Source organism: Ambystoma mexicanum, chromosome 10 (assembly GCF_040938575.1).
Source record: "Ambystoma mexicanum isolate Mex_15411 chromosome 10, UKY_AmexF1_1, whole genome shotgun sequence".
In the NCBI taxonomy this organism is placed as follows: Eukaryota; Metazoa; Chordata; class Amphibia; order Caudata; family Ambystomatidae; genus Ambystoma; species Ambystoma mexicanum.
In genome coordinates, this window is record NC_090932.1 from 1,027,476,700 (window position 1) to 1,027,502,833 (window position 26,134).

The window sequence follows — 26,134 nt, forward strand, 5'->3', positions numbered from 1 at the left end:
TAAAACCGGCCGTCTCATTCCCTTCTACTATGGCAAAGGCAACCTCTCTCTGCCTGCCTTTCTGTTTACATTCTTTCTCACAGTGTGTACCATAACAAACTCTCGTGCGGGGGCGTGGCCTGGAGCGCCAGCGATGAGGTCGCTCCTTTAATGACGGAGAGAATGACAGCCGCAACGCAGTCTAGCAGAGGAAGCAAAGCAATGAAGGCTTACTGAATGAGCTCCGGTGACTTTGAGGGTGGACCAGCGGCTTCCATCCCCTTCCCGTGCCCGACGCAAGTGAAAGCAACGGGCCCCGACTGTCGCTGGATTTGCCGTGGGGGGATGTGAGGCCGCGAGCCCTGAGAGGACGGCGCCCCTGCGTTCCCCTCCGCGGAGCCTCTGCATCTCCTAGCGGGAGACCTGGCCCTCGCCCCCATATTCTGAGAGCCCGATTCGGGCAGTGAAGCCGTTGCAGCGGCGTATATAAACGGCGAGTTCAATCTGTGGTGGCCTGGCCTCCTTCCCTCTCCCTCGCCTGACGCCAGCGGAGCATTGAGGCACACGGAACTCCACTGCCTGGAGAGCGGCCGGGACGAAAGGTGTGACTCCGGAGCCCGGGGTGAAGGCGCCGGCGTCGCGCTTGGGGGAGGATCCGCCTAACGCCTGAAGAAGAGATCGTACACTGCCCCTGAGTTCTGACGGGCGTGGACAGAGCTATACTGGGCCCCCCCGCGTCTGAGCCACATGCGAGGTGAGAGACCCGGGTCTGTGTCACGCTGGGTGCCCAGGAGGAGACATAGTGTCCAACAGGAGTTCGCCTCTGGTGAGGCCCTGAACGTCCCCTCTCACCATCAGCTGCGGCCACTGTGTCTGCATCCCGGCCCCCTGATTTCCCGAATTCAATACCTGGTTTTCAGATTCGGCCTCTCAGCCCAACAACTTCCTGGGGTGCCCCGGCCCACCCTCCTCCCCTCCAAGCTACCTGCACACAGAAGCTCAACCTTACCTATAAACTCTGGGCTTTCCTTCTCCGCTGAGGTCGGACAAACATCACAGAGGAACCTACCCGGAGAGGCATCCGCTGACCGACGTTAAGGTGCTTCTCACTACTAGCCACCGGACCCATAGTTGGTGGGGAACTCACAGATCGGCTTGTGGCAGGCCTCCCTTCCTGACACCCAAGATAAAGCTTCGAGGTAGCCATGATGACGAAGGCTGTCAAGGGAACCAAGCACTCTGATATCTCCACTATGCTGGTAGCGGCAGACAAATCTAAGAAACCGGACCCTCCGTAAATCACCCCACAGAAGTCCCCAGAAGAGCGAGGAAGTCTAGCAACAAAGGAGGATATAAAGGCCTTTATGCTAGATATCAAAGAGGAATTTAGATCCTGCATGGCCGAGTTCACCGCGAAACTAGAACAAACTGACCAGCGAGTCATAGAGGTAGAGCAGCGGCTGGGAGAGGTCGAGGACCTGACTCAGAGTCATGATGCTACTCTAACAGAGATGCAACGAGTGATCCAGGCTCTCCAGAAGAGGAGTGAAGTACTAGAATTCAAGCAGGAGGACCTGGAAAACAGGGCCCGGAGAAACAATCTTCGCATCCGAGGGGTACCCTCACCCGTACCAGATAAAGACCTCCCTGAATACGTAGGGAACTTCTTCCAAGCCCTACTCCCACAAATGGAACCAACCCAGCTGATCCTTGATCGCACCCATAGACTTTGCCCAAGACGGGGGGTGAATTCGGACACTCCCCCAGATGTGATAACTAGGGTTCATTTCTACTCTACTAAGGAAGCTATCGCAGCAATAAGCCGCACTAAAGATAAACTTTCTTTCCTGAGCACCCCGCTCCAGATATATCAGGACCTCTCCCTGACGACTTTACAAAAGAGAAGAGCCCTCAAGCCCCTGGCCCTATTCCTGCAGAACCAGAAGATCCGGTACCGGTGGCTTTTCCCCACAGCGCTCCAATTCACCTACCAAGGTACTCGACGTTCAATAAGTCACCTGGAAGACGCTGAAACGATACTCCGCCCAGCCTCTCCGAGCTCTTTGCCCGCTCGCAGCCCAGCCTCTGCGCCCGATGACCTAAATCAGCCTTCCCGGAATCAGGCTCAACCACCTTGGTCAAAGGCGCAGAGAAGACGAAAATAAAGTGGATGCAGGAGGACATTAGCCCAAAGATCGCCCACCCGCCGCATGAAGAATGTTGATAACGTTGCTGCGGGACCCGAGCAGTCCATACCCCCGCTTCAAGGTGTATGCCATCTTTCTACCCTTGGAGACAGATTCAGTTAGGTTTGATAGTCCCAGCCCGGTTGGCTGTAAAGACGAAGATGGCCCGGTTGGCCATGGGAACCGCCGAACAAGGAAAATCGGCCTCCCTAAAAAGGACAAGTTCACCCTCCCGTTGGAGGACGCATAAAAATCGACCACTGGAGAACGGTATAGTTATCAAGCCCATAGATAATGCCTGATACCCACCGCCCCCGTCCCCTCAGACGCCGCCCCAAGAGCTGATGGAAGAGCGTGAGACCTCACCACTGCACCGAAAAGTAAGGTTCCTGACGATCAACGTCAGAGGCTTAAACGCGCCACAGAAGAGGAAATCCATGCTATGGCGGTTGCAGAACGAAGATACCTCGGTAGCATTCCTTCAGGAAACCCACCTGATCCCAGCGGACTTCATTAGGCTCCGAGACAGACAATTCCCGTTGCAGTTTCTGGCATCGAATGGCACCAAGAAAGGCGGAGCGGCAATACTTTTCGCCATAGGCCTTAGGCCACAAATCCTAGACACCTTGCTCTGTCCGGAAGGCCGCTTCATAGCAATCAAATGCCGGATCTTTGGCCAACTTTACTGACTAGTTTCGATCTACGCCCGAACGATAAGCAGGAAGAGTTCTACTCAGCCCTAGAAGAAGCCCTGCCACAATTTGTAGAGGGCCAGACTTTAATGTGTTCCCGGACCCAACCAAAGATAAATCTCACCCCCCGACCCGTAAAGATTATGCTATTGCTACGGCCCTGCTCAAATTGTTCCGAACCTTGGACGTGGTGGACACTTGGAGAATTCTACATCCGGAGGTCCGGGACTACTCATTCTATTCCTACGTACATAGAACCTACTCCTGCATCGACCTGCTGTTAGCTACCCCCCAAACACTGGCCTACACTGACGATGTAACCTGAGAGCTCACGACCCTGAACCGCTTCCAATGCGCAAATGGTCGTTGTACGACCCGATTTTGGGACACATGTCGTTGAGAGACGTGGTAGCGAAAGCCATCAAAGATTTCTTTAAGGAAAATAAAAATGAAGACACCTCGCCGGCGACCACATGGGACGCAATGAAACCAGTAGTGAGAGGGGTCCTAATCTCGCAAGGTGCAGCTTACCACAAGAGGAAACGGCAAGTCCGCCAGGTCCTACAAGATGAAGTGGAGAAAGCGAAAGCAATATGTAAGGCGAAGAACTGAGCGCCTAGAACCCACCGGACCCTCCAGGTAGCCCGAAAGAAGCTGGAAGCATATTATGCGGAAGACACGGCCCAGATCTTAGTGAGGACTAAACAATGCTATTATGCCAAAGGAAATAAGGCTAATAAATTCCTGGTAGAAAAGTTAGCGAAGGTCAGGAAGAGGAACGCCATCCTGGGCCTCCGCGACCCTCAAGGTAGCGTCCACTTTGCAGAAAAAGACAAGCTGGATATAGCAGTAGCCCATCTGATGGACACGATGACAGCATCCCGAGATCCCCGGAAGACCACCAGTCCTACCTTCGAATTGCGGCCCTCCCCCAGGTCCCCCCGCGACCTGTGATGAATTAGAGACCCCGATTACAAGCGAAGAGGTCGACAATGTCATCAAGAGTCTCAAGCCGAGGGCCCCGGGTCCGGGCGGGTTCTCGACCCGCTTTTACAAAATGTTCTGCCCCCAGCTGGTAGCCCCTCTAACAACGCTTTTCAACTCCTTTGCTGTCTCTGGGACGATTACTCTGTCAATGCAAGAGTCGATTACTGTCCTCGCTCTGAAACCAGAGAAAGACCCGAGGGATGTCACTGCGTATAGACCGATCTCCCTACTAAACCTTGATGCTAACATATATTCAAAAATCCTGGCTAACCGATTAGCGAAGGTGCTCCCTGATATCATCGACCCAGACCAGACGGGATTTATAATGAACAGATCCGCAGTAGATAATATACGCATGGTCCTGAACTTGATTGAAATCACACATCGAGACCCACAAAAGTTGGCAGTTCTGGCTCTGGACGCGGCCAAGGCCTTCGACAAAGTGGATTGGTCGTTTCTCCGGCTCATCCTGGAGTCCTCCAACTTCGGTCCTACATTCCAGAAATACGTCCTAGCGAACTGTCAAGCCCCGAAAACCCTGCTGCGAGTCAATGGGCTCCTATCTAACCCGATTCCCCTATCATGCGGAACAAGGCAGGGATGTCCCCTATCCCCCCTACTCTTCGCTCTTGTTATGGAACCCCTGGCTCAACGAATTCGACACTAACCCCAGAATCAAAGGCCCTCAGGTAGGCCCTTCACAACATAAAATAGTGTTATACGCAGATGATGTGATGCTATCCATAACGGATACCGCCCAATCATTGAGGTCCTCCCTGGCAGAAATTCATGCCTTTAGTAGGGTATCGGGATTTGCTATAAACTTCATGAAGTCATCAGCTCTAGGGGTGAGGCTGTCTTTGCAAGATAAAATATCCTTCAGAACCCTCTGCTCGATTCAGCTGACAGAAAAGGCGATACCCTACCTAGGAGTCCAGTTTACAGCTCGTCCAGAGTATTCCTATCGGATGAACTTTCAGCCGTTACTCAAGACCCTAGAGGAGGACCTAGATCGCTGGCTCCCACAAGAAATCTTGCTGTTGGGCCGAATAGTGGCGTGTAAGATGAACCTCCTCCCACGACTCCTGTATGCTTGCTCAGCCCTTCCGATTATGATCCCCCTGCCCCCTCTTCAGCGCCTCCAGAGGAAGATATTGCGGTTCATCGGGAAGGGTAAAAAACCAAGGATCCCGCTGAGAACGATGTTGAGCAGTCCAAATCTAGGAGGCTTGGGGGTCCCGGATCTCCAGAAATATCAGATAGCGGCGCAACTAGCCCATACTCAAGCCTGGACTATTAGCTCGAACCGACCATGATGGGTAGAGATTGAGCAATCCCACTTACCCCTCCCTCTCCGTTTCCTTCCGCATCTTCCCCCGCCTCAAGGAGAACATGGCCAGCCATCCTATCCTCCACCAAACAGACCCAGAAAACTTGGGAATGGACACGCAAGCACAGGGGTATCCTGAGAGACCTAAGTCCATCAGCCCCAGTATTCCTTAACCCGGCGTTTTCACCAGGAGTCAACCCCGCAAACTTTAAAAATTGGATCGGTGGGGGCCTAAGCACCTTCGGTCAGCTCTTTGAGAGAGATCGACCTCTCACCTTTGAACAATGTAAGAGCACCTTTAGCTTAAAGGAAACTGATCGAATCTCGTATGCACAATTACGCCATTGGTGCTCCCATCCAGAAACTCGCTCTGCAGCAACACGAGATCTGGACGCCACAGAGCTGACAATTGCTGATCCCCCACACCGAGGTCGAATCTCAGCATTCTACAAGCTCTTACAGACAAACCCTCTCGTTGCCAGAGCAACCTACATGACCCTATGGGAAGCGGACCTAGGACATGCAATAGAAGATCAGGCGTGGACAGACATCTGGTCTCGCACTCGATCCTCCTCCTATTGCATCACCAATCGAGAGTGTGCTCATAAAATACTCTTAAAATGGTACTGCCCACCGCTCCGATTGCACCGCATCAATCAATCCTTAGACCCTAGATGTTGGCACCAATGTAACCTTCCGGGGTCATTCATACATATGTGGTGGTCATGCCCAGTGGTCGCAAACTTCTGGTCCCAATGTATCCTGGCCATAGCGGACATAACGAAGATAACATTACCCCTGGAACCAAAACCAATCCTATTGGGAGCCCCAATCCCGGGCATATACCCAAGATCAGGCAGAGCGGCCACCCTCCTAACTCATTTACTTTTAGCTGCTAAAATCACGGTGGCTCGAATTTGGAAATCTCCGGAAGGCCCCCTAATGATCCTGTGGTGGTTGAAAATATGGGATATTTTCACAGCGGAGAAAATTACAGCGATAAGCAGAGGCCTCCTTCACTGCTTCATAAACATTTGGTCGCCGCTGATTGACTACTACCAGAGTTACCCGGCGCTAACATATGAGCCACACTTGGTGGCAAATGCTCTGGTGGCCGAAAGCACAGACTTGATGCGGCGAGCAGACTAGCGAGACCTAGAGGTGGACTGAGGATTAAGTGGAGGGGGGCTAGCTCTGAGAAAGGGGACTAGTGGGCGAGATAAATTGCTAAAAGTCAATATGCTCTAATGTATGTTATTCTGGTGTGTCGACCAAAAAATAAACGTGTTTAAAAAAAAAAAAAACTCTCGCGCAGAGTGGAGCTGCTAAATGTGTCATTCAGAATGGCTTACAGAGCTAGTTGATGGTCTATAGTGCCTAGCTACATTTCTCTTCAACCTCAGCACTACATAAAGTGGATCAATGTACACTCTAAGTGCATGCAAATGCGTGTCTCCAATGCAAACATGGCAACATCATATCTAAGCAAACCCTTCACATGATAGGGCCTACTTCTCGGGCAAATGTATGGTCAACATAATGTGGCATAACAACGTGGATAAATGTGGCTGAATCTAATGTGGATGAATGGATAACTAATGTGTCACTAATATAAATGAATGATGGATGAATGAATTACTAATGATAACTCATAACAGACGAGCATAATATCTGGATTTACAATAGAGAAGACCCCGGAGAAGAAGATGCCGGTCATTTCCCCGAGATTGTCCCCTCTGGACACAAAGAAGGGGGGGAGGCACGGAGGTCCTCCAGGGTACGGATATCTCCTCAGAGGAGGAGCTCATCTACCTTCAGACCATTCAGGAGGACGAGAACGTCTGGAACAGGCCCTACGACGAGGGTGCTGACAGAAGCAACGATGAAGGCGACGAAGAGGATACCGACGAAGGCGACGGAGAGCCGCAGGTTGACAAAGGCCTGGGCTTACTGCCATCCTATTCCTCCTCCACCTCAGCTGCCGCATAAAGACCTCTCGGTGGACATTCTCTCTGCACTGCATACTCTGGTCTCCAAGATACAGACGAGGATAAATATTGTGCCGGCGGACCCTCCCGCGACGCTGGCGACAGCGACCCTCTGCCTCCTTGCCACCCCTTGGCCACCTTGCCCCTCTCCCCCCCCCCCGAGGGATGAGACGGAGCCAGACATGGCAGCGACGACAGCCACGGACAGCGACGGTGGAATGGGGGACCTTCTGTCGCCAACTCCCAGATCCTCCCCGGCCAGACGACATAGGCTTGTTATACGCAATGATCTCCAGAGCTTCGGAGCTCTTCCAGCTTGCTCCAGAGGAAAAGAGGGCTCTTTGTACCAGCGCCGTGAGGCAAAGACCATCTTCTCGGTCCGACTCCTGGAAGACATTTGGGACGAAGGCTTGTTTCTCATACAGAACCTTCTACGGCTCCGGCGAAGAGGGATCGCCTTGAGAAGAAGTACAGGGTGCCGGACTCTGTGGTATCGGCAGTGGCCAAGAAGAAGTGGGCTTCTTTGTCGGCAGCGTCCACCCCTCCAGACAGTGAGGGGAAGAAGTTAGATGCCATGGGAAGACGATTATCTACTCTGCGGCCACGACCATCAAGGCCGCCAATGGCCTTGCCATCGCAGCGCACTATGACTGGGAGCTGTGGTTCAAGATTGCTCCCATCCTGGACTTCCTACCCGATGACAAGAGGTTGTAGGCATTGGAAATTCTGCAAGAAGGCGAGGTGGCGTCGGACCATGCCATCACGGTGGCCAGGGACATCGCCAAGGCAGGGTTCCGCCAGATGGGCAACAGCGTTTTGTGTTAATTGTCGTGGCTGGCTCAGAGCCACCAACTTTCGACAGGACGTCCAGACGAGGGTTTTGGATATGCCCTTTGACAGAGACCATCTCTTCGAGAAGGCTATAGATGAGTCTCTACAGGCCATCAAGGCGGACACGGAGAAAGCACGTGCCATGGGCACGCTACAGCAGCGACGACCATCCTTTCGATCCACAGGAGTCAAGTCTCTGTGTCTTTCCAAGGGTTACGGTGGGTGTTCCTCTTCGTACCACCAGCCTTCCCGCTCCTCGGCCCAGGAGACCAACATGGGCCGTTCCAAGGCTTTCAGTGGAGGACGACGTCGCTGGCGGGGACTCCAAGGTGGCCTGTCGACGTCCAAGCAGGAATGAACCAGCCGTGACGTCAGGCCCCCACCCGTGCACCCTGGTGGTAGGCTGGCTGGGGAACTTCGTCAGCTTGTGGAAGACCATCTCCACCGACGTTGGGTGCTGGACACTCTTTTATTTTATTTATTTATTTTTACATTTATAAAGCGCTCACACAGCCCGCAGGCATCGAGGCGCTGTTACAGGAATTAATTTTTTTTTTTTTCTTAGTTGCATATTTTTTTTTGTCTTAGTTACGTATTTATAACGCGCTTAAACACCCAGAGGTTTCTAAGCGCGGACCCGGGGATCGAACCTGTTGTTGGAGTTTCGACAGAAGTGTCCCCAAATACCACCAGTGGCCCTTCAGGAAAACCACATCCCTCAGCTGCTGCTGGAGGTTCGGGCCATGCTAAAGAAAGGGCTGATAGAGCTCGTCCGAAAGTGGCTCTCGGGCTCCGGAGTGTACTTAAGGTACTTCCTCATGAGAAAGTAGACCGGGGGCTGGAGGCCCATTCTCGACCTACGAGGACTAAACAAATGCATCAAGTCCCAGAAGTTCTGAATGGTCACTCTTCAGCACGTGCTCGGACAGCTAAAAGAAGGAGTCTTTCTGTCATCATTTGTCCTGGAGGATGCGTACTTCCACATCCCAATTCACAAGGGACACCGCAGGTTTCTGCGCTTCGTCGTGCAAGGGAAGCACTACCAATTCAAGGCCCTTCCCTTTGTACTGAGGTCAGCGCCAACGGTTTTCACCAAGTGCCTGCCCTCTGTGGCACCACATCTGTGACTGCAAGGGATCCACATCTACCCTTACTTGGATGACTGGCTCATCCGGGCCAGCTCAAGGTGCATCGCCATCGACCAGATGGCGAGTACCATCCTGCCTACTGTTCCTGGGATCCTGGCTCAACACAGTGTCATGCCTGGTGTCGCTATCGGAGGAGAGAGTGGCGGCCATCCTGGGCAAGGTCCAACGACTGCTTGCTCTGAAGATCGCCACAGTGAGGGCCATCAAGTCTCTGCTTGGCATAATGTCGTCATGCATTTATGTCATCCAACTCTGCAGGCTACGGATGCGGCCACTGCAGGAGTTCCTCAACGCCTGTTGGATTCAAGTGTCCGGAAGCTTTCAGGACAAGATTGCTCTCGACGAGGGGTTCTGTCCGGTGATAAGATGGTGGGGCGTGCGCTCTCATCTGACCGGAGGCGTGGATTTCCAGGCCCCACCACATCAAGAGATGGTAATGACAGACGCCTCCCTGAAGGGATGGGGAGCCGATACTGGAAGTCTTCACGCCAGAGGCCTGTAGCTGCCGGAGGTAAAGACGTTGCACATCAACGTTCTGGAGCAATGGGCAGTATTTTGGGCCCTCAAATCATTCCTGCTGTCTCTCAAGGGCAAGGTGGTGCAGGTCTTCACAGACAATACCACCACAATGTTTTACATCAGGAAACGGGGGCACTAGGTCCCCAGCGCTCTCCAAAGAGGCGCAGGATTTATGGCACTGGCCCATCGCCCAGGGGATGTTCCTTATCCCGTTTCATCTGGCAGGAGTAAAGAACATGGTCTCCGACTTCCTGAGCAGCGAGCTTCGCTCTTGCCACGAGAGGGAACTTCGGCAGGACCTAGTGGAGAACCTATTACTCAAATGGGGCAATCCCCAGATAGACTTGTTTGCGACAGCGACGAACACCAAGTGCCCAAGGTTTGCCAGCAGGTTTCCCCAGCGGGGGAGCATGGGGGACGCATTCTCATTCCCTTTGGAAGTCCTCTCTATGTATGCATTCCCTCTGTTGCCGTTGTTACTTCGTGTCATTAGTCAACTCAAACAGTGCCAGTGCTGAATGATCCTCGTTGCACCGGCGTGGCCCAGGTAGATCTGGTACCCGGACCTTCTCAGCATGTCAGTGTCTCCACCAGTCAAGCTGCCAGTGGTCACGGATCTTCTCGCCAGGGAAGGAGGCGCCATTCTTCACCACGATCCAGGGTCTCTGAACCTGAAGGCCTGGCTCCTGCAGCATTAGAATTCAGTGGCTACCATCTCCCGGCGGACTGCAAGGAAGTTCTCGCCAGGGCTAGAACATTGTCTACTTTGAAATGCTACGGACTTAAATGGAAGAGATTTCCTATTTGGTGTTGTTCCCAGAAGGTCGACCTGCTGAGGATCAAGGCCCCTCAAGTACTTCCATATTTGCTGTCGTTGGCCAAGTCAGGGCTGGCCCACGCTTCCATCAAGGTTCATCTAGCAGCTATCTCCCGCTACACCAGATCCCCAGGACGACCATTCATTTGGTCGCACTGATTGGTCAAGGAATTCATCAAGGGACTATTCCACTTGTTCCCGCCGGTGAAGGCTCAGGCCTCGGCGTGGGAGCTCAATGTGGTGCTTACTAGGCTCATGGGACCTCCGTTGGAGCCTATGGGCCTCATCACGAGTTGGGCGGTAAAGCCGGCGCTATTTGCGCCGGCGCTAATAGCCCTACTGCCAAACCCCCAGCGCTATTAGCGCTGGATCACGGGTTTGGCGTAACGGTTAGTGCCCATTCCCCATTGGGCCCATTCGGGAATTCCTCATCCCCCATTGGGCTCAATGGGGAAAATTTGCACTATTACCGCCGGCGGATTTCCCGCCGGCGATAATCGTGCCGAAAATTGGCAAATCTGCGAAAGCCATGATCTGGCGGACCCTTAAATGCGGCGGAAATAGCCCTACCGCCACATTTAAGGGTTACCGCCAAACTCGTTATGAGGCCCTTTGTATTCTGTACCGCTCAAGTTTTTGTCGTGGAAAACGTCTTTTCTCGTGGCCATCACCACTACAGGACGAGTGGGGGAGATCCAGGCCCTCTCCTATAAACTGCCTTACTTGACTTTCCACGAGACGAGGGTGGTGCTGTAGACGAACCCCTCCTTCATGCCCAAGGTGCCGTCGGACTTTCACCTAAACGTGTTCTTGGTGTTACCTTGTTTTTCCCAACGCCTTTGTCGCCGGGTGAAAGGACTTTGCATTCGCTGGATATGGCTAGAGCGCTGAAGTTTTATGTGGCCCGCATGAAGAGTTTCCGGAAAACCTCTCAGGTCTTTGTGAACTTTGGTTCTGTGAACCATGGGAAGGCCCGCTCGAAGGCTTCCATTTCCAGGTGGCTCTCCAGCTGTATCACCCATTGTCACCGGTTGGCAAACCGACCGCCTGGTCGTCCGAGAGCCCACTCTTCCAGAGCGATCGCTGCTACCTGTCTGATGTGTCCCTGCTGGACATCTACAGGGCTGCTACATGGAGGTGGAGGTCGACGCACACCTTCACAAAGTTCTATTGCGTCAACAGGGATTTCAGGGAGGAGTCCAGAGTAGTACTGTTCGCTTGAAGGTGAGCCTGGTGAGGAGGTAAGAGATGCTTTTGTTGAGCCTTGCCACCTCCTGTGGTTGTGCATGTGTGTACTGCTATTTATTCTTTATTCATGAGCATGTGAATCCGTGCCTGACCCTGTTAGGACGGATTTCTGAACTCTGACCTGGTGGTCAGAGGTTCAGAAGGCCAGCCTAGTTTCTTGGAACAGGGTAACCTTCTGGACAAGCCAGACCAATCAAGGTAGCATTGGCGGCGGTCAAGACTAGGTCTCAGGAGGGGTGATGGTGACTGAAAGACCTCATTGAGCACACAGAGTAAAGGACACTTACAAATCACTCCCAGTCAGGTGTATATATATATATATATTAAAAATACAAATACATTTATTTCAAGGCCTTTGAGATTCAACACACAAATAAGATCATAGTAATACTTCTAAGCCAACCAAATCCTCGCAATATACATATATACAAGACCAATGGGGTCTAAAGGGTTAATGCACAAAATGGGTCCACAACCTAAAAAGGGGAGGAAGCAGGTAGTGCAAATAGTCTTTAGGCCCTTCTGCATCAAACACAATCCTAACTGAAAGGCAGTCCAATCCCTAAGATGAAGGGAGCCTAGTGTTCTAATGTACTTGCAAAGCTGGCACACGCGGTAGTGCAGATGGGCGAAACAGGGTCTTTTGTAGGGGCTGTAGCAGCTCAGGAAGGCAGGTGATGCAGAATAGGTTCCCACTATTCAAGGAGGATCTCCCCTTGAGGGCAGAGCAGGTTCCAAGAGTTGGGAATAGTTTGCTACTTCACACTAGCAGTGGAAAGGAGAGGGTAAATCATGCGTAAAAATGGATGGATGCGCTAGGGGCCACCAGTAAGGGTTGTAATTACTCACGACCCCCGGCACACTCTGGACCAAACTTCAGCAGTGGAGTCCACTTCGGTTGCAGGTTCAAATGCGGCAATCTCGTGGCTCTGCGGCTTTCAGCTACAAAGTTACAGTGTTGATTCCCAAACGGGACAGTGGCGATTTCTCCGCTCTTGTTGGATGGAATAGGCCAGTTCCACTGTAGCAGGCTTCAGGGCACAGAGGGGTACAGCTGCAATGAGTTTGTGAAGTTCGTCACCACAGCTGGGCGACACGGTAACCGCGTGTACTCCGGTTCAGGCGCTCTCTCTTTACTCCAGTCCTGGGAACGCCAAGTGTACAAAATTCGGTGTGAGAGAGCCATGAACACAGAGCTTGTGATATACCAAGTTTGAAGGGCCTCCTCGAAACGGCGGCGGTATCAGGGCAAAGGTCCTGTGCAAGCTGGTCAGCCCACTGGTTGGCCCAGTGACACTTCCGAAAAGACTTACTTGCAGGTTTTGATGAAGGTGCCGAGAATAGTTGGTCCCACTATTCCAATGGGTCAAAGCGTCTTTGCAGACCTTCTAGGATGACCAGATGCAGAGGGGTCCAGCAGGACGACAGCGAGCTCAGGGTGCCAAACCTTCCAGTGAGACCCCGGCGACTCCTCGAATCTGCTTCTTAGTTTCAGGATACTTGGATGCTATCCTTCATTTCAATGAGAACTCCAGAGATCGACATGGTATGGGTGTTTGGAGCCTTCTCTTATCCAAAATCCCCTTCGCGCCAAAACTAAGAGGACCCAATGGGAGATTTGCTCACATACAGGCATACCATACGTGAACCAATCATGGATCACGGTGGTCCCAGGCATTCACAGCACACCAGACTCTCTGGCACCCAGGATGTGTATTGAAACCAGACAGTCCAGCCCACATCCTGGAAGCACACACCCAAGGCATGCAAAAGCCAGCGAAAGCTTGGCATTTCGCAGGAGCATGCATGCCTAAATAAGGACTGACCCAGGTCAAGATGGCCCAAGGACAGGACAAAGAACCTCGTGGCATGGCCATTTTGGAGCCAGACCACCTTTTCGTGCCAAACGCGGTAACTGCGGTTTACCTGGCAGAATGGTTAAAAATACATGAAAAGATAAGCAGCCACCAGCCCTGTCCAAGGCACATCTGCACTTCTCCTACAAAAAATCCTTCTAAAGTATCTAGGGCCTTTAGAAATGACAGGAAGGCCCAAGTGCACTGTACTATAAGGTTCATTGTAGAAAGGTTACAACATTGAAAAAGGGCTAAGGGAAACAAAGTAAGCAAAAAGGTGGGGGGTACACAACTGGAGAAAAAATTACCTATGAAATGGAAATCTTTCCTAACAGGCCCAATGCTGGAAAAGGAACAAGTTACTTACCTGTAACTGTTGTTCTGCAGCATGGGTCTGGCATGGATTCACATGCGACCCCTCCCGCCTGCCCCTCTGCGGCTCTTCTCTTGGTCCTACTGCCACTTTACGTGCTACCAAATCTGAAGATGGCTGCCCGAGCAGGGGCTTAGGTAGAGGGCAGTCATTGGCTGGGGGCAGTATGACCCAGAGCTCAGTGATTGGTTGTTAGGAGAAAGACAGTTCAGAAATGAAACTGAAACAGATTTTTTCTTTACTGAGGATTCCCAGCCTGACGACATGGAATATTCATGAGCATGTGAATCCATTCCAGACCCATGCTGGAGAACAACAGTTACAGGTAAGTAACTTGTTTCTTTCCTAACCTGGAATAAGGGGCCTACCAAGGTGTTGGCCAAGGTCTGTCCTGCCCCAGAGGGGGATGAGGAAATGGGGAGGGCCCCAGTCTCTGTTCATGTGCCTTATTGAAAATGCAGGTTACCACTCTTGATTACCCCATACCTACTGGTCAAAGGGCTGGCCAGTGTTCTCTCTTTTTCCCTTGCAGAAACTCCTGTGGCACATGAACAACAAATCAACCCACAAGAGCAAGCTTCTGAGACTTCTCGGCGTAGAAAGGGGAAAACAATCTTATTTACGTAACGGAAAGCTGCTTGGAAGCAAAAATAAGGCAACACACAGCATAGTGCTCATCTTTGGCACCAGCGTATTGACGTGGCATGTCAGGAACGCAGAGACCGGCGATGAACAAAGATAACTGGGCACCAGCTGGCCACACTTGAAAAGAGTGTGGGGCTTAAACAACTCTGTTGTGCAACCTGGCTCCTGGGGGAAAAGCCAGAAAGAGATTGGCCCATGGGGACAGCCAATGGGAGGGGGAGGAAATGACCTACATCAAGGGAGGAGCAGTATAAAAGGGAGATGGTGAAAGGGCTGAGTGTTGGTTGTTTGGGGTGAGGAGGAAGACCAAAAGACCATACCAAGAAACGTTGTATAGAGGAGACTAGCAGAAAGAGTGTTGAAGAGGAGTGAGTGAGTGAGTGAGAGAGGAAGGTGAGTGTGGATGAAGGAAGTGGAGAGAGCAGAGTCGTGGATAGTAGAGGGATGTAGTGGAGAATAGTGGTGAAGAGGAGAGAGTAGTAGAGGGTAGAGTGAAGGGTAGAAGGAAGGAGTAGATGAGAGATTGAATAACATCGGAGGGACAGACGAGAGAGTGGGAGAGAAGAGACACTGGGAGAACGAGTGAGGTCTAGGTGGTTGGAAGGTCCCGTTTCCTGTTGTGAAGATCATCATAATTCTGGAGTCACACCTTGCTAGGATCCACCAAGAAGACCACAGAGGGAGGGAGGGAGGTAGAGAAGGCGGTTTCCTTTAGGCTTTCATGTCCAGCCAGTAAGATTTTATATAGTAGGGGTTTACAGATCTACAGTGACCATCTTTGACACTAGAGTAGTCTGTGCTAGAGTGGCGTAAGCCCCCGGGAAGACAATAGAGAGAGATGGACAGCCCTTAGTTGGACCCCCTTTGAAATTTGACCATCTCTGAGAGTTGGTGAGTCCTTCACAGCATCTGTGACAAAATACAAAGCATCCTTGATTGCTTTTGAAACTGGGTTACTTACCTAGGAAATTGCTGAGCCTTTGTGTCCCTTAGGTTCCATGTAATTTTGGCACCAGTAATTACTTTGAAGTAATTTACTTCGAAGTAATTACTTCAAAATGTTGCTTCGATTTTTCTTTTTTTTAAAAATTGGGTGTTGGGGTTCTCCCCATACCCCAAACCCCCTAATCCCTTTACCCACAACCCGTTCTATATTTTTGAAGTAATTACTTTGAAGTAATTACTGGCATAACTACGGGATACCGTCCCTTATAATCCTAGAAGGGGAGGCCTTCACAAGGTTGTTTAACATCTGTTCCTCCTACTTAAGTTCATTTTTGCAATGTTATTGCTTAAGCTATGTCAATTCTAGAGTGTGGTGTGATTGTTCCAATTCGTACGCCAAACTATGATTGCGTATATGTATATCTTGCTTTCACTCCTCTTTTAGTGACTTTTGTTGTGTACCAGAGACATTGGGGATTCGCAATAACAATGTGCTTCGTTAGCAGAGAATATCGGGCCCATCAAGGACTCCCCGGTGCAGAAACGGAAGACTCAGCCATGGGGCAAATTATAATGTCTTTTATTGTCCGATACAGACAGGGATCATACAGGAAAACAAATCTTCAGCATTCTCAGCTTCTGAACCTGTCTCACATGTTTATATGCATGAGTGACATCACAAAAATCAGGCCCACGCCAAAAACCTAAAGGGTGTCCTCGTTGGTCCGGTTGAGCTAACTACATATACAAATTATATGGGTTAGTAATTCTACTGGCCTTCCATATCAGGTGGCTCCACCTGAGACTTCCCCATAACTGTTGCAAACTACACTGTTGTAGGGTCGCAGAAACACCATTGGCCCGTGCAACATTTTACACCACCTCACAAATTGAGCTTCTGGATTGGCTGGGACAGGTCCTCCCAGGCCTGGGACCCTTTCTGGTCACAGAGCTCGGTGTACCTTTTCAAGGTGATGGGAAGGGCTATGGAGGGCTGTGTGTGCCCTATTGTTGGCACTGGTCTGATCACCTAGCCTGGGAGAGTGCCTTCAGGTTGCAGTTTTGGTGGGCAACACTTGTATAATTCCACTCCGTCTTGCTGGGAACAGCTTCTCTTCCCAAAACGAGTAAATGGGCATTGTCTTGCTCTGCTGGGTCACGTGTGAAGGGACTGCAAAACAAAGCCCTTCTGTCTGCAATTATGAGGATCTTATTCTGAATTTTTGCACATGGCTTGCTGAATTTCCTCCCCCGCCCTTGTCCTTGTCTTTGAACACCAGCTTTGTGCCTCATGCTGCAGGGATCATCTCTCCCCTGCCATTTATTTGAGGCCTGGCTTTTCCTATCTGATTCACTTCAGTCACTCTATAGGTTCCCTATGTGTTTCCATGGCTTCTTGTAGTTAGTTGCAATAAAGCATTTGCAGGTTTGGTGCATGTATATATTCTTTAACTTGTGTTTTCACTTGGGCAAAAAAAAGGAAAGGTTCTTAGGATTATGTAAATGTATCCGTCCTCTACCTACAGGATTTATAAGCATGTTTTTCATGTCTACAAATAATACATCTAGTGCATGTCTGTGTAGCTTCATGCATGGATCCATATTTGCTCTAAGGCTAACAGGGATGTGTTGTGATCTCACTAATGACGTCATCAATGTCTGGTTTTATTGTCAGTCGATCTGATCCATTGATGAGACCCCTGTCTCCTCGAAACCTTCAACTGCATACGGTTTGTCTGGCTGTCTGAGAGAATATCTATGGTCATATCTGTGATACATTGGTGTTACACCTTTCATTCTTCATCCTGCGAGTCGACATTCGCATAGGGGTCATAAGGGCCATTCCAGGAACACTCTCTTCACTTTACTTAATGCATATATCTTGCGCAGAGTAAAGACTTCATGGCCAGCGAAACCTCCCTCGAGATGTTGAATTCACATTTCTAGTTTAGGACAGATTCACCATACTATCTAAATTAAGTAATTTAGTGCAGTGTTGCTACTCTATTGCATAGAAGATACCAACCACATCATTGCCTTCCTCATGCCAGCCACCAGCCCTCAGCCCATACCCTCCATAGCCCCTGCTATACCCACCAGAAATAAAAAGGACATTACCTGGGAGAAACTGCTCCCACTCATCCTCCCCACTTTGAATATTTGTGCCCCGCAGCACAAGGACCCCACCACAGACACCTTTAATAGCACTCTTCTAAAAGCCATTGAGACCATAGCCCCGCTCAAAATACGCAAAGCAAAACAACAATCCCATCTGAACTCATGGTTCACCCCGCAGCTTAGTGATCTGCGTAAAGAAAAGCGTAAGGCCGAAGCTCTCTGGAAAAGTCATCCTAACACGGCTAACAAAGCCTCCCTTCTCATCACCTCACTCAATTACAAGGAAGCCATCCTTCAAGCCAAAAAAGAGACTTACAACCAACGCATAACTCAAGCCGAATCCAACACAAAGGAGTTATTTAAAATCCTCAAAGAATTAGAATCCCCCTCACCTGTCCCCGATTCATGCATTAAAGACAGCACCTGGTGCAATAACATTCAAAATGCACTTCTCAACAAAATAACTACTCTGCAGTCCAAAATTAATGCCAAACAAAACACTCTTCACACTCCCTTCTTGACCAAACCTTTGCCACCTAAAACAACCACCCATGTCCCTCTTCTGCCATTCAGCTTTATGCCGCTCACCATCCTTGTGGTGGAAAAAATCATCTGCAACTTAAAACCCTCTAATTGCCAAGGTGATGCCTGTCCGGCACCGATCATTAAAGAATCAGCCCACGACCTCTCTCCTTTCATAACCACCTTTATTAACTCCTCATTTCAATTGGGAGTGGGCCCCAACAATTTGAAGGATGCTTGGGTCATCTCGCTTCTAAGAAAAACAACCTTAGATCCAGAGGTCCCAACTAACTACAGGCCCATCACGACGGTCCTGTTTCTCCTAAAAATATTAGACAGAGCAGCTTATGTACAGTTACAGAACTACTTGGAAATAAACAATCTCCTAGGCACTAGACAATCCGGCTTCAGACCATGCACGGTACTGAGACAGCCCTCTTAGACCTTAAAACCCAAATTGAGGATCTAAAAGACAACAGCAAATTAGCACTACTATTGTTACTGGACTTATCCGCTGCATTTGACTTGGTTAATCACCAAATCCTCTGCCAACACCTGAAATCCGCAGCTCACTTCTCTGACAATGCCACTAATTGGATCAAATCATTCCTAGACAACAGACACATGAGAGTATTCTCACCAACCTCCTCTGCTGACCCAGCGCCTGTCCCCTGTGGGGTCCCTCAAGGGTCTTGTGTATCCCCTACCTTATACAATGTGTTAACCAAACCTTTGTTTGATGTGCTTGACTATCTGGGTGTCACCTACACTAATTATGCCGATGACACCCAGATACTCATCCCCATCACTGGTGACTACACTGTAGACTCGAAATCCCTAAATGACATCTACCAAGTCATCCAAGCCTGGATGGCACAACATGAGTTCTGTCTCAATGATGACAAGACAGAGCTCCTCATCCTAGGCACACAACAAAGACTCAACAAGTTGAATCCTTTGTTCAGTCCTTCAATATCGATGGTAACTCTATAAAAGTGTCCAAAGATACAAAAACCCTCTGAATATACCTAGATTCCACCCTCTCCCTCCACAGACAAACTAATGCAGTCGCTGCCGCTTCTGCCTACACATGCAAGTTGATCACTGCATGTCGCCCCTTCCTCTCGACTCAGAATTGCATCACCCTCGCCAGGAGAGTGGTTATGGCTAAACTTGACTACTGTAACGCACTGTATCAAGGCACTAATCAATGTAACCTCAATAAACTCCAAATCATTCAAAATAACGCCATTAGAGCAGCTCTTAACATCCCGAGATCAGCACACATCTCTGAAACGAGGAAGAACCTTCACTGGCTTTCAATCGCCCAAAGGCTTTCACTAAAATCTCTTGCCCTGACTTACAAATGCATGAATAACCAGGCCCCTACCTACTTAACCTCGAGGTTCATCCAGTATACCCCACCTCGGTCACTAAGGTCTGCCCATAGCCACAGCCTCTTGATCCCTAGATACAAGCTCCAAACTGCCAGAGGGGCTAGTTTCCCAGTCCTGGCAGCCAAACTTTGGAACTTTGTGCCTCTCACTATCAGAAACCTACCATCCCTGAACATATTCAAACACAAAGCCAAACATTGGCTAGTCACCGCAGATGACCTACTGACAGCCTGAAAACTTGCTCATTGTATGCTTTGCCTGACTATTATGCAACATGACTGTATTATTTGCTCTGTTCTTAATGTTTGTAATGTCCTCCTTTGATGTAACCTTTTCTTTTTAAGATATGCGCCCGGCAGGCTCGGGGCCTGGTTTGCGCTATACAAATAAAATAAATACAAATACAAATACTTAAGTGGTATAAGAACAGGTTTAATGGAGTAAGCCCATTTCAGCCACAGTCATTTGTTGATTGATTGGCACTCTTGTAAGCACTTAAGGACTAGCGTCTTGTTTGTTTGGTCTACCCTGGCACTACATGTATTGCTTTCTGTTACTTTGAGCATGTGCACGTTTAGCAGAGTATCTTAGACTGGGGAATAATGAACAGTTTGCTATCGCTACATTCTAAATATGTGGGACCCGTTCTGAAAAAAATATGATCTTAGTAGAACACACAGTATACATAACTTTATCCAGTTGCTGATTTCGTGTGCTTGGATTTGTGCAAAAATTGGAGGAAATGGCGGGATCCAGCAAGTTGAAATTGGGGGGAAAATGTAACTACTCGTGCAAGTGGCCAATTGATTTCATATTTTGTTTCAGGAAGCCTCGACAGTGCCGAGAGACCCTGGGCCAAGTTTTGCAAGAGGTAGGTCACCCTTTTGAAGTCACCCAGTCTACAGCCAAAATCTTCTTTCAGTTGCCTGTCTTCCGGTGTCTGCATATAATGTATATCTAGTCCAGACTTCTTTCAAACACTTCCTAATGTGACTTATGTGTGTGCTTGTCCATAAAGGATACCATTTGGTTATAGAGGTTTCTGCTACATACCATGATAAATGGTTATTATTCTGTGGCGTAATGCTGACAAATATTTTCAGGCACTCCTCCATACCAATGCACTTCCCTTACACAGCCAAATTAGTTGACCCATTATGATGGGGTTTGTCCATGCTACAATACCATTGCCCCTAAAATGGTATAGAACCTTTGCATTTTAAACTTACTCAATAGAACACCATTCCATGCATTGTTCTTATGGTCACACAATTCAATTATGGTCACAATCATCTGAACCACGAAGAGAGGGCAGGGGCCCTCTCTGCCACGATGAAAGCACCCGCTTCAGGAGAAGCGAGAACCTAGATGATCCCGGCTGCAATACCGGTGAGACACGGGGCGTGTAAGCCTCATCCAACCCAGACCGGCTTTTCTCTTGCTAAATTCATAATTCGAACGGGGCATCATCTCTCCATTGCCTCAGGCTCTTTCAATTTTGTTGCTACCATAAATTGTTAACAAAGCTAACTTTTTGCCGCACGTATATCAGATCCTCGCACCATTCAAAATGACTGCCGCAATATCTTTGCCATACTAGAGTTTTGCCAAATTCTCTGCTCTGCCAGCTGATTGGCTATCCCCTCACTATTTGGGCCAATCGCTCTGACCGGAGGCAGAAGCCGAGCCTTTTGTTCCAAGGCCCATTTAATAAAGCCCTGTCTGTGCCTGTCTGGGGCGCCGGCGCTGTGGGCCAAACATGCTGCCCCTTTCATTCGCACCTATGGCCCCTAACGACTTTCGACTTATTATTGCATCCACGACCTAACAAAAACGCCTTCTCCACGGAGAGTGTCAACATTGAACACCAAAGCTGTGCCACCTGCTGTCGCTCACGTTGTTGCAGTAAGCACACCCTTTCGAATCAACTGTACCAGAACTGTTAGAGTAAAAGTAAGAGTTATCATGGCCATTGATCCTGTGTTTATTCCAAACAACCCTGCGAAATGCTCAATTACAAATTCCTGTACTAAACTTTAAACTGTCTATTTCTCGTCACCGTCCTGTATATGAAAGTCTATCCTACTTGTTGTCTTACGCTAAAAACAAACCGACTTGTTATCTTATAGAACTTGTACTATTATGAAACCTCTGATTGCAAATGAGTGTCACCTCTTCTTCTTTGCTAATGCCATACTGTCCACTCTGCTCCTGAGCACGCAAGACTATTTTGCCTGCTGCCTGCCATTTTTCTATAAATGTAATATTGCTCTTTGAGCTACAGATCGCGCCAGGCCGCATTACTTGCTGTATGCCTTCGCTCTGTAAGTGTAATATTGCTCTTAGAGCTCCGGAACGCGCCAGGCCGCTGCTGTTTGCCTTCCATCTGTGAATGTAATATTGCGCTTTGAGCTCTGGATCGCGAAAAAACAACTTTTCTTGCTGTTTGCCTTCCATCTGTGAACATAATATTGCCCATTGAGCTCCAGATTGCGGCAGACTGCATTACTTGCTTTTTGCCTTCTCTCTGTAAGTGTAATATTGCTCTTTGAGCTCTGTATCGCGCCAGGCCGCATTACCTGCTGTTTGCCTTCCATTTGTGAATGTAATATTGTTCCTTGAGCCCCGGATCGTGCTAGGCCACATTACTTGCTGCTTGCCATCCTTCTGCAATTACCATACCGCCCCTTTTAGCCCCGAACCAGAACCTGCTAATTATGCTCTGCCTAAGCTGCGTCCCAACGCCTAAGATTGTTAAACACATGCCATATCCTAGCACAAACCACTACTAGCTTAAGGTCCTAGCAAGCCCATAGCCTCTCCACTCAGGCTAGCTATCTATTAACACTAGATCCACCTAGTCGAACCAACCTCTAGTCCTTACTCAGCTAACTGATTTAGCATCTTGGTATAGACTCATATCAGTACAGACCTATAAATCATGTACTCGCACACCACCACAACCTCATGCAGACTGCTCGTTCTCAGTTCTCTTCTTTTTCTCTCCTTTTACTACCACATACTACAGGTGCCATGACCAATTCTGAGAAATGCATCACCCAGCTGCAGCTAATGCCTCCCTCCTTAGGCCCGGCAAACCTTGTATTTCTCTCACAATGTCCACCACGTTACCACTGTCTGATAATATAATACTGACTATATTCCTGCCATCTTGCCAACCAAAGTCAACCAAACCCATCATGACTGGTAGGACACCAGCAGTCATCAACTGCCCGCTCTCTCCACTCCAATGGATCCAGTTATATGCCGCCCGACCCGCACCTAACCAAACCTGCCCTACAAACACCAGAAACCTAAGGCTTGGATCCAAACTTAAGAATGATCATCAACTACTAATTAACAGTAGAACCAAAACTAGCATTTCAACCCGCCTATGAGGAGAAACAAGATCAAGTTAGACATCGGCATATCTAAAAAATAATCCTACCTTACAGACAACTGCTGTTCTACCGACAAATACGTCTGACAGTAACACCTCACTAATTAAGGGAGCGTTTATAAACGCAAGATCCTTGACCGCTCATGCTCTACACATTCCGGACCTCCTAGTCCTAAACCAACTTGACTTCCTAGCTATAATAGAGACTTGACTTCACACTGCAGCAGGTCCAACACTCATACTAGCCATATCGGAAAACTCCACCATCCTTAGGCTAGACAGATAAACCTCCAAAAGTGGTGGTATCGCCTTTATTGCCAAAACTAAGCTTGGCCTAAGGGTCCTACCTAATCATCGTCTCCCTTCAGGAGAGCTCTTGTCAGTCAAACTACCACTTAAGGCATCAAGTACAATAACTATCGACCTCATATATATCACCAGTCCCAATATCAAACTTCGAGGAGGATATTACATCACTACTCACTGCGAACACCAAACCACTGTGAAAACAGAAATAAAATATCGAGGCTGAGTACCCCAAAAGGAAATACACCGAACACGGGTTACAAAGGAACATACAAAGTACTTTATTTTATACTGAATCCAGTTACAAAATCAGAGCAAAATCAGATAGCTAGCGGTCCTCAGTACAACACAACGAACTCCAGCGTGGCTCAGTGTGTTCAGTGAGAGACGTTGTACATTAGAATGCATTAGCTTTTTATACATTTGGTGGGCGCGATGTCCAGCCCCACTTCGGATTAATATTCCTTTTAATACATCACCGATCTAGGGTTTGTGCCAAGTCTCAAACAACCGCATATAACTGGTTTGCCTTTAATACATGTATCAACAAGCCTATGCAATAACTGTGTATTCTAAGGTTTTCCATGCAAGCCTTCTTAAACATTAATACAATGTAGTTAAACAGATGTTCTTCGTTCAGTATTTGAATACATTGGGCCTCATCACGAGTTTGGCTGTAGCCCTTAAATGCGGTGGTAACAGTATTACAGTCGCATTTAAGGGCTGGCCCTATCACGAGTTGGGCGCTAAATCAACTGTTTTACCTCCAGCTTTTTTCTGCAGGTGAAAATCCCTGTTTTCGGCTGTATTACAGCCGGCTGTATTAGCCCGCATAATTAGCGCCGAAAATTCCCCATTGGATCCAATGGACCCAATCAGGAATGGGGATTTACCGTTAAGGCCCAACTCATGATCCAGTGGTAATACCACCGGACTGGTCGGTGTTAGGGCTATTACAGTCTGCTGTATTACAGCCGGGAATACAGCCCAACTCGTGATGAGGCCCATTGTCTCAAACATAAATGCTCGTGGATTAGTTTCATTGCACGAGTAATTCTTCTACACATAGGTCAATGAAGGACAAGGTCTCAGTTCACGACCTCAACGAGTGGCCTGCAGGCAAGTTACACATTAGCTATGTACAGAGGTCAAGACGGCCATGCTGTATTCTGGAATAACATCGTCCACCATTTTAGCTCACAGGGTGACCTTTACACAACAAATCCTAAAATGGCGGTTTGATCTAAAATGGCGGCTTACATGGATTTAAGGTCAGGACCTTGCAACACAGATTTCTTTTGCAAGCGACTTTCGAGCACCTTGGCGTAGGCCAATATTAATATATTTATTACAATAAGGGGCACAATATACTTTCTCTTTCGACACCAGGGTCACAAATTGTTGCTGGGAGACCTCAATCTAGGCCTCCACGATATGAATGATGACAACGCCCTAGCACCTGCCAACACAATCACAAAATTAGGCTTCACACATCGCATCAACATGCCTACGCATAACAAAGGGAAAATCCTAGACTGGATAGTAGACCTCAACTGCGACACAAATATCTTATCCAATGAACCTTGTGCCTGGTCTGACCATCATATCATATCTTTCACCCTACAAGATAGCATGCAACCCAGTCTACCTAACTCACCGACCCATCCAGCACTCACTAGAAATAACTGTAATATTACTTTACAGAAACTACTACCCCTACTACAACCCATTACCAATCAACCTAACATCAGTACAGACGCCTCAGCATTATTTGAGCTATACAACCATACTATACAGCAAGCTATCGACAAAATAACGCCACTAAAAATGTGCAAAGCCTTGCGCTCACCTAAACTCCTGGTTCACTCCTAATCTCAAAGCCCTACGCAATGAAAAAAGAAGTGCTGAATCCATCTGGAAAAATAACCCCACAGTACGGAACAAAGAAAAACTTTCAAACATCTCCAATAGCTTCAAAACTGCTATCCTTCAAACAACAAGTGACACTTACAACGATAGAATTAATAAAGCCAGCTCACGCACAAAAGAACTATTCATCATCCTCAGTTAGATTCCCCCATACCACCGTTAGAAACCTGCACCAAAGAGACAACCTGGTGTACGAATATTCAAAAAGCACTGTTTGACAAAATATTGCTCCTACAAGTGAAAATGTAAATAAAATAAACAGAGTCTTACAGCGGGCCTACCCCCAGAGGAGACTCAGGCTCTTTCAGCAAAATCATGCAACCTTTTTAAATTCACCCCTGTCTCCATCCGTGAAGTAGAGGCCATAATAACCAGCCTTAAACCGTCAAGATGCCGAGGGGACATCTGACCTGCAACAATCATTAAAGAGGCCGCTAGGGATCTGGCGCTTTTTATCACTACCCTAATAAACACATCCTTCGAAACCTGCACCGTCCATGCCAACCTAAAAGATGCTTGAGTCGTTCCACTGTTTATAAAACCTTGCCTTGATTCTAACATTCCTACCAATTATAGATCAATAACCACAGTCCCTTTCCTTCTGAAAATCTTAGATAGGGAAGCTTACTTACAAATTCAGGCTCATCTTGAATCTAACGATCTCCTTGGCCTGTGACAATCAGGCTTCAGAACAAAACATGGAACGGAATCAGCCTTGATAGATTTAAAAACTCAACTGGACAATCTAAAAGATAAAGGCAACCTAGCGCTCCTTCTTCTACTAGACCTATCGGCTGCCTTTGATTTAGTCAATCACAATGTGCTCTGTAGTAACCTCACAACAGCAGCCCATTTCTCCTCCAAAGCGACCTCTTGGATACAATCCTTCTTGGAAAACAGAACCATGAGGATATTTTG

General features: G+C 48.6%; 1 protein-coding gene across 3 annotated transcripts in view; it reads left to right on the top strand.

The window, feature by feature from the left end:
• CAPN10 (calpain 10) overlaps positions 1 to 26,134 on the top strand; it is a 431,781-nt gene that overhangs the window by 392,002 nt on the left and 13,645 nt on the right. For all 3 annotated transcript variants that reach the window (XM_069618844.1, XM_069618843.1, XM_069618842.1), the window contains exon 11: positions 20,407 to 20,452. In XM_069618844.1, the coding sequence (XP_069474945.1) occupies positions 20,407 to 20,452 (46 nt within the window). The remainder of the gene's footprint in view (positions 1 to 20,406; positions 20,453 to 26,134) is intronic.